Consider the following 15835-nt stretch of genomic DNA (forward strand, 5'->3'; position numbering starts at 1 on the left):
TTTTCACTTGGTTTAGAAGCCAAGTTTCCTAACCTGCAAGGGAATGAAACCATCCTTTGGTTCATTTATTTTCATGGTTAAAAGATTGTTGAGGCCTGGGGAGATAGCTTAGCGGTGGTCTAAATGCCTGCCTGGCAAGGACCTAGGTTTTATCCTCAGTACCACGTGCCGTGCAGACCCTGCCACCCGGGGTGTACTGCCGTGCCAGCCACCAAAAGCAGGCATGGTGCTGCAAACCTGTAATCCCAGCACTGGTCACACTGAAACAGGATCCCCTCAAGTCTGAGCTGCAGAGGAGACCCTGTACCAAATAAATAAATAAAATTTTTAAAAAAGATTCTTGACTCTTCTTCCATCGCGTTCATATTTGTCATGAACTACAAGTCATGTGTAAGCTTATAGCAAACCATTTTTACCACAAAGCAGGATACAGCAGGGCATGGAAGTACACATCTGTAAGCCCAGGGTTTTGGTTACTTTTCTCTTCTTGCTCTGACAAAATATCCAACCCCCAAAATTAAGGAAGGAAAGGTTTATTTAGCTCATAGTGTGTGGGGGTTTCATACTCGATTCGCTGCATGGCAGAGTGGCACAGGACAGAGGAAAGCAGTTGATGGAGGCAGAAACTAGAAAAATAGCAAGAACAGCAAGAGCAAAAAGGGAGGAACAGTGGCAGAGGCAGAGGCAGAGGGCAAGCCTGTCTGCCTTGCTTACGCTGCATTCAGGCTATCTGCCCCAGAGTGGGGGCAGCACTCACACCCATAATCCCAGCATGGGTTCATCAATTATTCACAAACTCTAGAAGCCCTCCCTGTGACTACATGAGACTTTTTGGGGACATTTAGACCCAAGCCATAACACGTAGCTACTCAGGAGGCTGAGGCAGGAGGACTGCAAGTTTAAAGCCAGGCTGGGCAACTAAGCATGATCCCCTTCTCAAGATAAGAAACACTAGGCATCGTAGCTCAGTGGTAGAGCACCTCTCTAGCCCGAGAGTTCAATCCCCAGCATCACAGAAACAAGAAACAGAAACCAAAGCCAGATATGAACTGTGAACTATGAGCACACATAGCAAATACAGACAGATAGAAAAGCTGAGTGACCCTTAAGCCAACAAACGAGATGGGCTTTAGGGAAATTTTTTCCATCTTTTATTAGTGTGGTTTACTTCTTATAAAATTAAAAACAGAATTCATTGAATATGTTATATTCCCCACCCCAAAAGCCAGACTTCATTTAACATAATCAAGGAAAAAGGTTACTACAGATTGGAGAGGTTACAGGATGCTGGAGCCCAGTAATTTCTGGTTCAAAACTGGCTCTTTCTCAGGACACAGCAGCAGGAGAGCTTTCTCCCACCATTTCCTTTCCTTTAGAATGAAAACATAATAGCACCTCTACTTTTCTTCATGAGATCTGTAAAGGCCAAAGCCCTGGACCAGCTCAGAAGTGATGGATTTGGCTGCCCTTAGAGATCTAGTTGTCTCTAAATGCAAATTGTTTGGGCTGAGGAGACTGGTGCCCAGGGAGACAGGCAGCCTCAGTTTCCCAGATTACTCCCCAGCTGACTGAGGGCCATAGCAAGCACAGCACCTTCTGGCCACCGTATGTTCCCACTGGGGCCAGCAGACCCATGCATACCCTCTGAGGCCAGGAGCAGAAGGAGAAAAATCAAGTTCTCCATCAGGGCCCACAGGACTGTCCTCTGCTGTCCGTCTGGAGAACAGAGGCTACAAAGGCTCCTCTGGGGAAGGTGGAAGGAAAGAGGGGGAAGAGCAGCCACAACAGGACAGCCATTGGGGCCTGGAGAAGGAGACAGAAGTGCCCTGGGGCGGAAGTGCTGGAAGCCAGGGCAGGAAGCTCAGGGCGAGGAAAATGCCCAGGCCCCATTGTGGGCAAGGGCACGCTCTTGGAGTGACAAAGGCCTCATCTTTGTTTTACTTTTTTCTACTTGGCTGCTTTGCAAATTAGACTGAGGAAGGAGAGCAGAGGCCCAGGAAGGATGGGCATCAGGGTTAGCAGGCTGCATCTTCAGCCCTTTACCAGGTTCCTGTGGCTGAGAGCAGAACTTCTGGGACACACAGTCCATCCAGCAAGTAGCATCGGGGTCCTCACGGGGATGCAGCATAGAGGACCAGAAGGCTGCCGCTGCTGTACCCATGGGCGCTTGCAAGACACGGACGCTAAATGCGACCTTGTCCCCCAGTCGGCAAGGCACACTGCTGAGAGACTGGGCTGCAGGAAAAGGAAAGTGCAGCCATGGGAGGCGACAGAGGGCGTACCTACCTATGGAATGTTGTGTCACCTTGGAGAAATGCCTCACGTCCCTTGTCCCTCGGGGTGTGAGGTTCTCCTCTGTGAAATGGGGTTCCTGTGTGTGAGGCACGTGGGTTAAGGGGAAATTCTGCGAACAGCCATGGTGAGAACCACAAGGACGTCCTCAAGGACGCAGTCCGGCCGGCCACACTGAGTGCTTTTTAGAAGAGACAGTTGTTAAGATTTTATTTGAAAATTAGATCCACAAGCAAGGCGTCCTGGACCTATTGATTGATTTGATCTTTTCCCTTTTGTTTTAAAATGAGTGGGAATAGGATCTGGGGCAGTATTCAGTCCAGACCAGTGGCAGTAGGACACTTGGGGAGCCATTCGCCTGCAAGGGTGGGAAAGCAAGGTTAGCAGGACAGACACAGAAGTCCTCGGCCCTGCCCTGCCAGCATGAGCCGTGGCTCAGGTCAGGATATGTCCTGGCTACTTTTTTTCTTGATAGTGGTTATTAACAGCTAGAATGTAATCAAATGGGGGAAGAGAAGGACTAATTCTTCATCAAAACTTCGTATAAAATGCTTAGGCCTGCGCGTGTGTGTGTGTGTGTGTGTGTGCGTGTGCGTGTGCCTGTGTGTGTGCATGCATGCGTGTGTGTGTGTGTGTGTGTGTGTGATCTTACCAGAGTCAACCTAATTTCACTCTTTTTTTTTGAAGGTTTCAGTTGTACTTTATTTCTTCAATATATCATATTTTAATGGATACACAATGCTTTTACTTGGCATCCATTATGATATCATTTAGAAATAATTTAGCTGCATCATATCAGCTGGCATGATTCCTGATCTCCCCGTTCCTTGGGAATGACTCTGCCCACAGGGGAAAGGTTCCACTCTGTTCCAATTTGTGTTGCTGTGTAGGTCCAGGCAGCAATACAGGACGTGGCTCCACCAGCTAATATATCATTACCATGTTTGTCATGGAAATCAGGTGTACGTTTCTGGTGGCCCTGCCTTGCTACCATTTGTTGAATGCTTCAAACTGGAAAACAACCTAATGCATTTTTGGCCAAAGGAAATAACACAGAGTTGAAGTTGAAATTGCAGTTACTGCAGCTGCTGGTTTGGCACAAATTACTTCCAGATACCCTTGCCTAATTCCATTCTTTTTTTTTTTTTAATTTTATGTGTGTGTTTGTGTGTGTGTGTGTGTGTGGCCAGCTCAGCCCACCAGGGGGCGGGGCTGGCTGGCATGTGGTGCTGGGGGATTGAACCGCGGTCCCTGTGCTTTGCTAAGCTTGTTCTAAGTAGATGCTTTAGACCACTGAGCCATCTCACCAGCCCCCCTAATTCCATTCTTAAAGAACTCTTTCCTCCAGGACCCTGGTGCTTCCAATGACTCTACACCTACCCAGGCTTTAAAGCAACTGCCCTGCACACAGCCAACCCAGGGAAGCATTAGAAATAGTACATAGCTGGGACCTGGTGTGGCAGTGCCTGCCTGGAATCCCAGAACCCTTGAAGGTTGAAACAGGAGGATGCAGAACCCAGAGCCTGGGATGGTAATTTAGGGACTTACCAAGACTCTGTATCTCCCACAAAAGTAATCCTGGGGTGTGCTGGGCAGTGGCCGGTCTGTGAACATGAAATTTGTGCCTGATCCTTAGCATCCAGGACTTAGGAGGTGGTGAGGGTAGGGGGCGGTTGTAGGGAAGGGGCAGGGGGAAGAAGAGGCATACGTTCTCCAGTCATCTTCATTAAGGGGGAAAGTAGTGATGGTGACAATGAGACCCAGGTTTTTGTTCACCACATGAGTCAGGTTTTAAAGCTTTTTATAAAAAGCTACAGCAGAATGTGTATTTCTTCTTGTTTCAAAATTCAACCAATACAGTGAGTACAACCACCTGCTGAGAGATGTGTACTTAATGTTTAACTAAGGCTAAATTACAGGTTCTACTTCAGAGGGACCTAGCAGAATCCCTGACGCCTCCTTCTAGGGCATTTAGTGCAAGTGAGAGAGGGTTACAATCTGGCCATTGTCCACCCTGCTTAAACACTCATTAATCTCAAGGGAGGACCAATTTAGCGGGCAGGGAGATCGTTTGAAGTCACTGGGGACAGCAGTTAGACAGAGGATTAGAGATAATCACACTTACAGTCATCTTTTGGCACTAAAATTGACCCCAATCTACAGCTTGTGAATTACAGGGACAGGCTAGGCTTTTCATCACCCTCCCTAACCAACCAGATGACAAACCCCTGTGTGAGACACAGGGCCAGCTACCCCATGTCCGGAAGGACACTACTCTACTGGGATATGTTACCACAAAGTTTACCTTATAGCCAATTTGTGGAACTGTTTTATGAAATGATACCCCAAACTCTGTAACAAACACTACCTAGCTCGTAGGCACAATCTAAGGCACAATTTAGGCTTGGTTTGTATCATAAGTATGAATTAGGTAGCTATTAATAATCAGAATAAAGGAGCTGCAGAGAACCATCATTTATATGGAGCTCTCCAAACTAAGTTAACTTGTTCTTGGAAGAACAGAATCAGAAAGATGTACCAGGAGGAATCTTGTGCTTTTACAGCTCATCATCATAAATTTCTCCCTAAATTTATGGGAGAAATCTAAAACTTTAAAATGTTTATCAAAAAGGGCTGGGGTAGAATTTACATTGGGAAAGAAGTGCTCTTTTCATCTTTGGTGGCACTGGGGATTGACCCAAGGCTGTTGTGCTGACTTGCATGCTCAGGCTTCTTAAAATTTATTTACTTTATATTTTTAATTTTGAGATATGGTCCCACCATGTTGTCTGGGGACTGCTGCCTCAGCTTCCTCCATGTCTGGCTAAGCATTTTCTTTAAAACTGCGCCTTCACTTTCGCCAAATACAAGGAAGCAAACAATCTGATAATCATTTAGCAATAGATTTGACACGCATTTTAAACATTGACACTGTGGAAATTCACAGTGCAAGAAAAAATAGGCACAGCTGCATTAGCCTTTGGTTTGCAAAAAAGCGAGATCTCTCCCCTCCTCCCCTCTTCTTTCTGAGCATCCTCCCAATTGGTGCTGGTTCTTTCCCTCCCTCTTTCACACCGTAGCCGCACCCCTTCTGATTCTCACATCACAGCCACACAGCAAAGACCCGCAGTCCTGTTACAGCCTCAAAAGAGCTCTACTGAGGCTCGTTCACTTAGAGCCAGGGCAAGTGCTGGGCAGAGCCGCAGAGTGGCTTGAACAAGGCTTCACTATTAGGCTTATCGTCCTGCCCCTTGAAGTTCCAGAACCTGGTCCGTGCCGCTGTGGCCCTAGTCAATCTCCATCCACCCTAAATATAGCTGCTTGAGCCAATTACACCCAACTAACAGTCTGGCCACGGATGGAAGGAATTGCAGGGTTGGTTACGTAATAGCCACACCAAACTATCTTGAAAAACTGACTGAAAAACCAGGTAGCTAGTGGTGAATGACGAGAGTTTAAAACAGGAGTTACATCACTTCTCAACCTTTTGGCTAGGATCAAGGGTAAAAGATAGGAGGTACAGCTGAATTGTAGCAACCAAACTGTCCACCAGCCTCAGTTCCTGTGAAGTTCTGGCCCTTAGAGTCCCCCCATATTAAAATATCAACCTCTTTTCCTGAGACAGTGTGAGTGCATTTGTATTTCTGGAAACTGGACTCGCTGCTCCATGCATGTGCTTTGTGCCCCTTTCGGAAGCACAAGCCTCTGTTCCAATCTCTGACCTACTGATCTTGGTAAGAGCAACTCCTAGTACAGGGACTCCTTGCTTCCAATCAGGAAAATGACAGGAAGCTCAGAAATGCTAGCAGAGAAATTAACCCTGCCTAGAAACTGTCGGAAACTACCAGGGCCTTCAGTTCATTCAGAAACACTATACGGGGCCGGCCAAATAGCTCAGTGGATTAAAGTGCCTACAAGCAGGTGCAGGGGCCAGGGGTTCAATCCCTGGGCCTGCCATGCCGGCCCCACCCCCGGAGTACACTGAGACAGCGATTGAGACTGGGCATGGTGGAGCATGCCTATAATCCCAGCTCTTGGGAGGCTGTAAACAGGGGAATCGCTACAAGTCTGATCTAGCAGTGAGACCTTGAACACTCTGTAGACCCTTCCCTAAAATACAAAAAAAAAAAAAGAAAGAAAGAAAAAAAGAAAGAAAGAAAGAAAGAAAGAAAGAAAGAAAGAAAGAAAGAAAGAACACTATAAGATTGATTTGGGACAATCTGAGGTGCAGGATCTCAGGATAAATCCTGAGGGGATTTCACTGACCTTATCAGACCCAAAAGCTACAACTCTTGTTGCATAGGTCCTGCTTTACCTTGGTCTTGGCCATCCAGCAGAAAAGTATAAAGACGAAATATAAGAAGTAAAGCCATGCTGTTAGGTTGAGCTATAGGGGACTCAGGTCAACAATTTCTGACATTGCCAGTGAAGCGGAAGACCCAATACTATTATAGGCTACTAGACTCTTTTAGAATATTTTGCTGAGTTTACACACCTATAATATTCAAATAACGGAACTTAACAAAAAAAGGGGATACAGACGATTGTATCTGTGTATTCAAAGTGGTTTGGATAGATATATAGTTACATTCTCTTAATGAATAGAATGACTCTTGTACAGCAATCAACCACTAGGAAGAATGTATGCAGTGTGTTAATTATTGAAACTGTCCTACCGATTTGATTTGCAACTGTCTCATCGCTATTTGTTTATCAATAAAATTATGGGGCAAAAAGATTGATTTGGGTAAGAGAATCCTCACTTACAAAATTCACACACATTAGAAGGGCAGGGAATATATGCCTAAAAGGTAAGAAATTAATAAATGAGAAAAAAGGCAAAGAAACATGGAAAGATAAATTTTAACTTAATTGGAATTTAAGCAACTGGATGTTCTGAAGGCTGTTCCTCTTGAGGAGACTATTTTATAGACAGGGAAACTGAGCCAGAAATTTAAGTGGTGAGGAGAGGGGCTCAGGGGGTCACAAAGGGCAGAGCAACAGGGAGTGGTGAGGCCTGTGCCTGAACTGCCGTGAAAACTCAAAGGAAAACATCCAAATTCCTTTTTATTTTTATGTGGTGTATTATGTGTGTGTGTGCATGTTTGCATGTATACACATGTGCATGTGTATATGCATGCCTATGTGTATATGTGTGTGCACTATGTGTACACGCATGCGTGCCTGTGTGTATACATGTGTGTCTGCATGTGTGCGTTGTGTGTGTGTGTGTTACTTCAGATCAAACCCAAGACTCCTGCACAGCAGGTAAATGCTGTACCACTCAGCTATAATCCCAGGCCTCGTTCACTTTTAAAGGATTTCTCTGGTTCGCTATTGATAATATTATAAAATTAAATACTGTGATGACTTCAAGTCTTACTTCTAAAAATCCCATTGCCTCTGAGACGTGGAACATTCAGTATCAGTCTATATTAGTGACTGGTAGAAATCAATTTTTAAAAGCCCTCTTGCATGGCCAATATCCCCAGTATCATGTGATGTGTTTCAAATGCATCTCAAATACATCACTTGAGAGAGCAGGTAGGCTGGCAGCTCACAGATGTTACTACCGATGGCTGATAATGGCATGAGACGGGCTTTCCGAAGTAAGAACCTGTGAAAGGAGAAAGCACTGAGGTTTTTTTTTTCATTGGATTTATGAGTGATGAAACTGAGGAAAAGAAGTTAAACTGTGGCCGCACACACACCCAGTGGGACAGGGCTGACACCAAACAGAATTTCCAAGGAAATGCTGTCGCAGTGCGCTTCACTGGCCTTCCCAGTTCTGCTAGCCCCAGGGGTCAGCGGGAGGGCTGCCCCCTTAGGAACAGGCCTGCCACTTCCTTCTGGGTGACAGCCTTCATTTTGGCTTGGTCAAGGCAAAGCCCAAAGACTAACTTGTGGCTCCCCTTTGTACCAGCATGGTATATTTAAGGTTAGTCTGGGCTTGAGGCTTCTCCAGTATCTCAATTCCTCCTCATTTTCATTTTTATCGACTTATCTCACTGTTTAAAAGCTTGTTCTGAAGGCTAGGGAATGCCTGTGAAAACGGACAGGATAAAAACAATAAAACATTTTAAGTACAGACATAAGCAGCTTTGTGAGCCTCGAGCATCAACTGCGGTAGTACCATTTTGCAAAATGAAGGGAAACTTGGTCTTGGAAACAGTGAGGGGGATTTTGCCTCATGTTACAGGACAACTTTAAGGGTCTCATTTTCATTTCTGGTCACACTGTCACAGTGCCAGAGTGGAAGGCAAGAGAGCACACGATCACTCATGCAGACACTGAGTCATCTGGGTCTCTATAGGAACTTTGTACCTGTGTGTGTGCGGGTGTGTGTACAGTGTAGGCGTGCTTGTGCGCGTGTGATCAGGGATTGAACTCTGGGCCTTTCTACAGAGCTGCATTCTCAGCCTTTTGATTTACTCTTTAAATTTTAGCACAGGGTTTCACTATGTCTCTAAGTGGCGCAGGTTAGGTGCAAATTTGTAATCCTGCCCCAGGAGTGCGCCAGAGGCCTAGGGCTGCGGGTGCAAACCAACACATCCAGCTTCGTTATAGGGAGTCTAATCAGGCAGCCCCCTCGCAGGCTGTCCTGTCCAGGTGGCTAGGAGGAGTCTTTGAGCCCAAAATTGGTTTACACTATTGGTAAGGGGTAGGAGGACATTACGGCTTGGTTGACGTCTTCCCTTGTCTCATTCTCTGGGATAAATATCACCGGTGGGGCAATCACGGACACTGCTGGAGACCACACAGCGCAAGGATGTACACGCTGCAGAGCATCCTGACACTACCAAACCCACAGAAGCCAATCATTTCATAAAGCCCCAGTTTCACTGACTTAGAAAGAGAAAAAAGCAAGGAGCCTGGAGGCGCCTCCTGCAGCTCAACTGTGTTCTAGGAGCCAACAAGAGCTCCCCGGTTGCGGAGGCCGGGGCCCAGGACCAAATCCACTTAGATCTTGGACGATTATTTAGCCTTTCCACTCTTCAGTTTCACAATCTATAAAATGGGCTGGACATAACTACTCAGGATGGCTGCCAGAATTAAATGAAGTAAAATATATAAAATACTATTAGAAGAGGCAGGGGCACCACAAGCATATACATTAAGTGCTCCACATATAGCATGACTTTTTATTACTGGAAGCATTACAATCCCGATCTATAAAACAATGCTTACCAGTGGTAATGAAGTCCAAGTCAGTTAATGAACACAGATGCCAGGAAAGATGCACAGTGGAAGGCAGGAATGATTATGATTGTGAGGAGATAGAGCAGTTAATACAACCATAAATTCTGATCAGCTGTTTCAGACGGTAGGAGTCGAGTAATATGAAAAATGCTTTCCAAGAGTTACAAAACCTGCTGCGTCTTCATCCGATAACAACTACTGAATGAATATAAAACTTGACCGGAAGTGTGACGCTCTGGAACCAACAGCTGCCTTCCCATACATTCCAGGGGAGATAAGGTATCTACAGCTCTAAACCTCCAAGGTAACTAACATTTCCTGGTCCTATCCTTTGAAGGGGTGGTCACTAATTTGGAGATGTCCCTTACATGGAAAAGGCTGGCTCCATCTCTGCAGGGAACTGAGCCCCAGGCTGGCCAAGCACAAAACCCAACCGAGCTCCACCCCAGTCTCTTCCCAGCCCCCAGCACCACTAGGAATTTTTCTTCCCTGTGTCCATCTTCAACACTAAGCCAAGACAAACTATGCTCAGTGCTCCAGGACTCGCACGCCTGCACTGCTCCCTAGTTGGATGGACTGGTTTTCCCCATCCACAGCTAGCAGGAGCCTTCCGTGACCCTGCTTGCCTAGCTGCCCTGACAGTTCATGCAGTGATTACAGAGCTTGCAGCACAGGCGTGAGTGGCCCACTTAAAACATCAAGCAACTCAGGACAACACGTGGGCTCCACAGGTTCTTTCTTTTTCATGCAAACGTGCTGGAACCCTTTAAAATGAGAAGGCTAAGGCACACACTAACAACCAGTAATGACAATTGGTGAGTCCTCCACCATGTGGGGGTGGGGGTGCACACCTGTAATCCAGCACTCTGGAGGCTGAGGTAGGAGGTCAGGAGTTCAAAGACAGACTTGACTGCATAGCAAGATCCTGTCCAAGAAAACTATCATCCATAGCTTCTTATCAAGTCTGAAGGTTTCCTGGCCCCTTGGGAAGTTTTTCACCCTCAGTGGGGGAAGTGAGTGGTCTTGAGCCAGCCACACACATTGTAAGATGGTCCTCAGTTAATAAAGGGACTTCACATCTTCACATCATGTGGTCCACTCGACCACCAGGAAAGTTTCCTGGAAGCACATGCATCAGATGTACATATTATACATATGCTGTAGTAGATATATTTGAAAATAAGTGCAATTGAAGCACATGGATCTTTCCTGGGTTTGCACATCCTCAGCAGAGGAGGGAGGCTCCCCCTGCTCCTCCCTCCCCCCCCTACCCCTGCTTCCCTTTCCCCTCTGCTCCCCTCCCCTCCTTTTTCCCTTCACACACAACTGCCCCAGAAAACCCAAAGGGGCTTCCAAGGGCCAGAAGGCCACTCAGACCAACACTCCCTTTATGATCCGTGAGAAGCATGTGTCTCTGCAGGTTCTCTGGTCAGACTTAGATAAAGCTAGAGCTCAGGAGAAGGCCAGGCAGGAAATGGGTCTTGGGAGAACAAAGGTGTAGAACAGAAAGGCTGAGGGGCAGAAAGGTGGGGGAACGTGCATAGTGCGTGAGAGACTTCCAACCCAGGGGCCCAAGCTTGCACAGCAAGGAGCGCTTGTGCGGTGAGCGGAGAAGCTAACATTGAAAAGTCAGAAGCCAGTCCTGCAAAACTGCAAGGTTTCGTGTGAAAAAGCAAAGGATCACACAACTCTGGGCCCATGTCCCTCCCGGCAGTGGTAGGTGGACCCAGAGCCTGCTGCCCCGCAGTGCCCCCAGGTGGCGGCTGGTGAGTGGATCCCCTCAACGCCCCTGACCCCACCCAGGAAGGCAGCGCGTGCTTTTCTCTCTGGGCCACGACACGGGAATTTATGACAATTGAGTCCACTCAATTGTTCTGTAAAGGAGAAAAAAGCCAAGAGTGGGAGGTCCTTTGCCTAAGTTCTCACGGCATTTCCTTTGCCTTCAGTTTAGCCCTTCTGAACTTGCTTTTAGGATACAGTCTGAAGGGGGAAGTGGTCCTGGCCCAAACTTTTTCTCTTCCAGATAAATGCCTGTGACCATAGAGCTGGCTGATCTCTGACACCTTGGCCTTCACGGACGGTCACTCTCTTACCCTGCTCACACAGGTCGCCGGCATCTGCCCACCACCTCCACCACACCCTGTACTTCCGGGAAATTCTAGGGATGCGAATTACTAACGCCTTTGTGCAGACAGGGAACTAAGGCTGAGGGTCAGGGGATGCAGACCGGGTACACTGCACCTGATCACAGGCCTGTCCGGCGCCGAAGCCCACATGCCAAGGATGATCACAAAAAGGGTGAATGCTAAATGTGTAGAAGTAGATTCTAGTGAAAGACACACCACCATCAGTTCCCCTCAAAGCGTCCCCCTTGCTTTGTACCCTGTTGTTCTTGCCACCTTCTGAAGGAGTTCTGGAAGTCCTCTCCCATGAGAATCTTTAGGAGCCTGACTGAAAAATGCCATGGGTGCCATGGCCGAATACTACCGAGCAGCAAGGCAGGCTCTTGAAACATTAGGTGAATCTTCATCTGCCTTCCTTACTAGCTTATTGACCAGATTGGGCACCATGTAACTTCTGGCTCTTTCTCTAGGTCAAAATGACCAGGAAAGGAAAACGTTTTGGGATCAGGTCATCCAAACAGCCAGGACAGTACAACCAAAGAACACCGAAAGGACGTCAAGAGCTGCTTTGGAAAGTGCCAAAAATGAAAGGATCCATGCGTGAGGCTAGAGTAAAGACAATGAATCTTTTACTGTAAGAATATCTTTACTTAGACAGATAGTATTTTTCTATGGTACTTGTAGTGTGCAGTTTTGCCTCACAGATACCTACACTCTGTCCCAGATAAACAAAAATCCAGAACTCACTGGCCCGAACGTGAAGTGACAGGGCACCTTGGAAAGCAGGTAGGGCTCCCCATGTGCCTGGACTGACCCTGGGCTCTGCGCATGGCGGCTGCCCCGCTCACACTGGAAGCCCTTCTAGGCAGGTAGCCACCTCCTGTGCTTTCATCTCTCCAAAGTATCAAAGAGTGGTTGCTTGGAGTTTTATGTTTTGATCAAATTTTACTAATGTGGCCTCTTGGTAAGATGTATTTTATACCCGCATGTGGATTCTTAGAAAGGTCCTTTCGTTTTGCTCATCTTTTTTCCCTCTCCTAGCTTTATTTTCCTGAGGGGAAGCATCTATCAATGTACATGAATCACAGGTTGGACGGGTTTTTGTAGACCAAATGGGCCATGCTTATATATTTTTTTCCACAGTAAATTAGGAGACAACTGCACTGTATGTGATTCTGCTTGTTGGTTTGCTTTTTTGTTTTGTTTTTCTTTCTGACACTGGGTCTCACTATGTGACCCAGGCTGGCTTCAAACTTCAGTGACCCTCTTGCCTCCACCTCCCGAGTGCTGGGTTGCAGGTGTGTACCACCATGTCCTGCTTTGTACTCTTTGTGACTTTTGTAAAACAAACACAGACACAAACTTGCATACACCAAGAGCATTATGTGAAGTGCTTTGGTGTAGCAGTTGTCAGTAAATCTTAATCCTACTTACCACCCATATTAAGACCAGTCTTCTGGATAAATAAGGATCAATATTCCAGTGAGTGAAGGGAAGAAACGTGATGTAGAACACTTCTTGACCCAGAGCAGCTGAAAATCGGAACAGGTAATAGTAGAAGTAATTCTTCACGATGTACTTCTTCCCATAAGCCTAAAAGACAAAAGGTCGCTCTGTCAGTTCACCCAACACCTCCCTGGGTAGCAAGTCTGAACACTCCGTGCCTGAGACGCATGGGCCTTTACAGCTAAGGTACCGCCTTGTTTCTCCCCATCTAACTGTGGGGTTTTGACCATTAATCTACACTGAACATCTGTCAACCCCTCTCCCCCCTTGTCTACACTAGTGAGGTCTTTTTAGAGTTGAATAACATTAAGGAAAGAAGTACCAAGAAAAGGTACACAAAGCCAAGCCTTGTATACGCAGAAGGCTAGAAACTTGAGGGCAGCTGAGTATGTCAGGGCAGCTGTATGAATTCCTGAGTATGTTTGGCCCTAATCCTTAGACCCCATGAACATATCCCCTTACATGGAAAAAGGGGCTTTGAAAATATCATTACATTGATACAAATTTGAGATGGGGAGATGACTATGGATTAGCTGGGTGGACTCCACAGAACTGTAAGTATCTTTAATAGGAAGGAAGGAGAAGTCATAAAAATGTCAGAGTCAAAGACTGATTTGAGGACATTAACACTGCTGGCTTTGAAGGTAAAGGAAAGGGCCACAAGCCAAGGAATGTGAGTGGCCTCTAAAGGGTTAGCAAGTGGTGGTGGGGAGAACAAGGCGACAGATTCTCCCCTTGAGTGTCCAGGAGGAATACAGCTCTGATGACACCTTGCTCATAGCCAAGTGAGAACTGCTTTATACTTTTGACTTCCAGAGCTTTAACAGAATCATTGGTGTTGTTTTAAGCCACTGAATGGTAGACAATATTGCTACAGCAGCATAGAACTTGTCTCTGAACTTTATTCTCCACCTTGTGTTTTGCAGTACTGGACATCAAATCTAAAGCCTTGATCAAACCTAGGGCCTCATTCTACTGCTGAGCTATCCCTCCCCCCTCTATTCACTCCCCCCCCCACTCTATTCACTTTTTAGATGGGATGTATAGGTGGGTATGGTGATACATGCCTGTAATTCCAGCTACTACATGGGATGAGGAACGGAGGAGGATTGAGAATTTGAAGAAGGCCTGGGCAATTTAAAAAGAATCTAAATGGCACCAATCAAGTCAATTCTCACCATAGATACTGTGAGAACCCTAGAAAGTACAGGTGGGTTGTCATCATGCATGCCCATTCCCTCATTCTTATCCTGTGGACAAGGAGGGGGAGGGAATACTTGTAGGAATAAAAACAAGAGCAAGCAGCTGGTTTATACAAAGCCATGGTGAATACTTTTGTATTTATGGGATATTAGTAGTACATGAAAGCCAAAAACAGTCATCCCATTGAGTGAATCTAAAAAGTAGACTTTTAGTGCTGCTGTCAATGCTGGTCATAAGCTTTCTGAACACAAAACCAAAGTAAAATGCCAACATCAAAGGTGGGGAGGGAGGGGCAGCGTGAGTGCAGGAAGACTTTGTACAGGCTCTTGTAAGTCCATGTTTGCCTGGTTTAACACCTGGAGATTTCAGGGAGAGTTGCATGTGTTTATTCTACCAGTATTCATCCCATAGCTGTACACTCCAGCACCCAAGCTGGGCACTAAAAATATTCAGAAAAACCATGTGCCCCTCTTCAGCATAAAGGTTAAGAATTTTCACCCACCAGCTATGGGGGACATCTGGCAATCAGTCCTGCTTTGCAGATTTACAAAGAGAAATTTTGCCAAACTCTAACAAGGGGCAAATCTCTCCCTGGTGTCATTTATTATACCCAAGAGTTCTATGACATTACAAATTCTCAGTGACAATCATTTCCCTACTCTGGAGATTTACCTGAGCTCAAGTTCACCATCTTGATCCTGGTAAATCACTGAGAAAAGCACCAGGGATGACAGCAAACTGCTTTAGCATTATGTACTGCTAATCAGTATCTTTAGTGGTTTTTTTGTTTGTTTGTTTGTTTTGTCTGGTTTTTTTTTTAGCATCTCTCAGGATTTCTCTTCAGAAGGTTAAATATTCTTTGAGTCTTCTTAGGGACAGAAGAACCCAGCATGAAAATTAAAATATCAACCTGTACACAGTACCCTCAACAGACTTCCTGGGGGTTACCCATACCCAAGTAAGACTAGTAAGTACTTGTCTTTTTAAAGAAAGAACCTGAGTTTCCTTTGTAGGAATCTCAGTGTGTAGCGCTTCATTATAATTGGAAAATAAATAAGAATTTCCTTTCCAGATATGGACTGGTCTCACTTGGAACAAGTACAGAAAGAGATCTCAAGTTAGAGATGGAAATGGTGAGTACAGTGGAGTGGCAGAGAGAGAACTCATGTCCTAGAGATGTCTTTCCACATTCCTTGTGGGCCACATGGGGGTCCTGGCCAGGACCTTGGGCAGTGTTTCCATGGCACATGTGCGATGATTTAGCAACTAATGTTTAAAGTGAAAGAGCAAGAAAGGGCTGGGCATGTGGCTCAGGGGTCCAGTGCTTGACCAGTGCCCAAGGAGACTATGGGTTTGAGCCCCAGTTATGCAAAAAAAAAAAAAAAAAAAAAAAAAAAAAAAAAAAAAAAAAAAAAAAAGCAAAGAACCCTATAAACAACCATCACCTCCACAGAGCAAGAAAGCCTCGCACATTTAGGCTGTGGACAGCCACCCTTGGAACTAAAAACACT

General features: G+C 45.9%; 1 protein-coding gene across 1 annotated transcript in view; it reads right to left on the reverse strand.

The window, feature by feature from the left end:
* Window positions 1–15835, reverse strand: part of Sgpp2 (sphingosine-1-phosphate phosphatase 2) — a 153004-nt gene that overhangs the window by 66795 nt on the left and 70374 nt on the right. The window contains exon 2 of the mRNA XM_023723096.1: window positions 13050–13208. Within this exon, the coding sequence (XP_023578864.1) occupies window positions 13050–13208 (159 nt within the window). The remainder of the gene's footprint in view (window positions 1–13049; window positions 13209–15835) is intronic.

The sequence above is a fragment of the Octodon degus genome, unplaced genomic scaffold (assembly GCF_000260255.1).
Source record: "Octodon degus isolate 3935 unplaced genomic scaffold, OctDeg1.0 scaffold00096, whole genome shotgun sequence".
NCBI lineage: Eukaryota > Metazoa > Chordata > Mammalia > Rodentia > Octodontidae > Octodon > Octodon degus.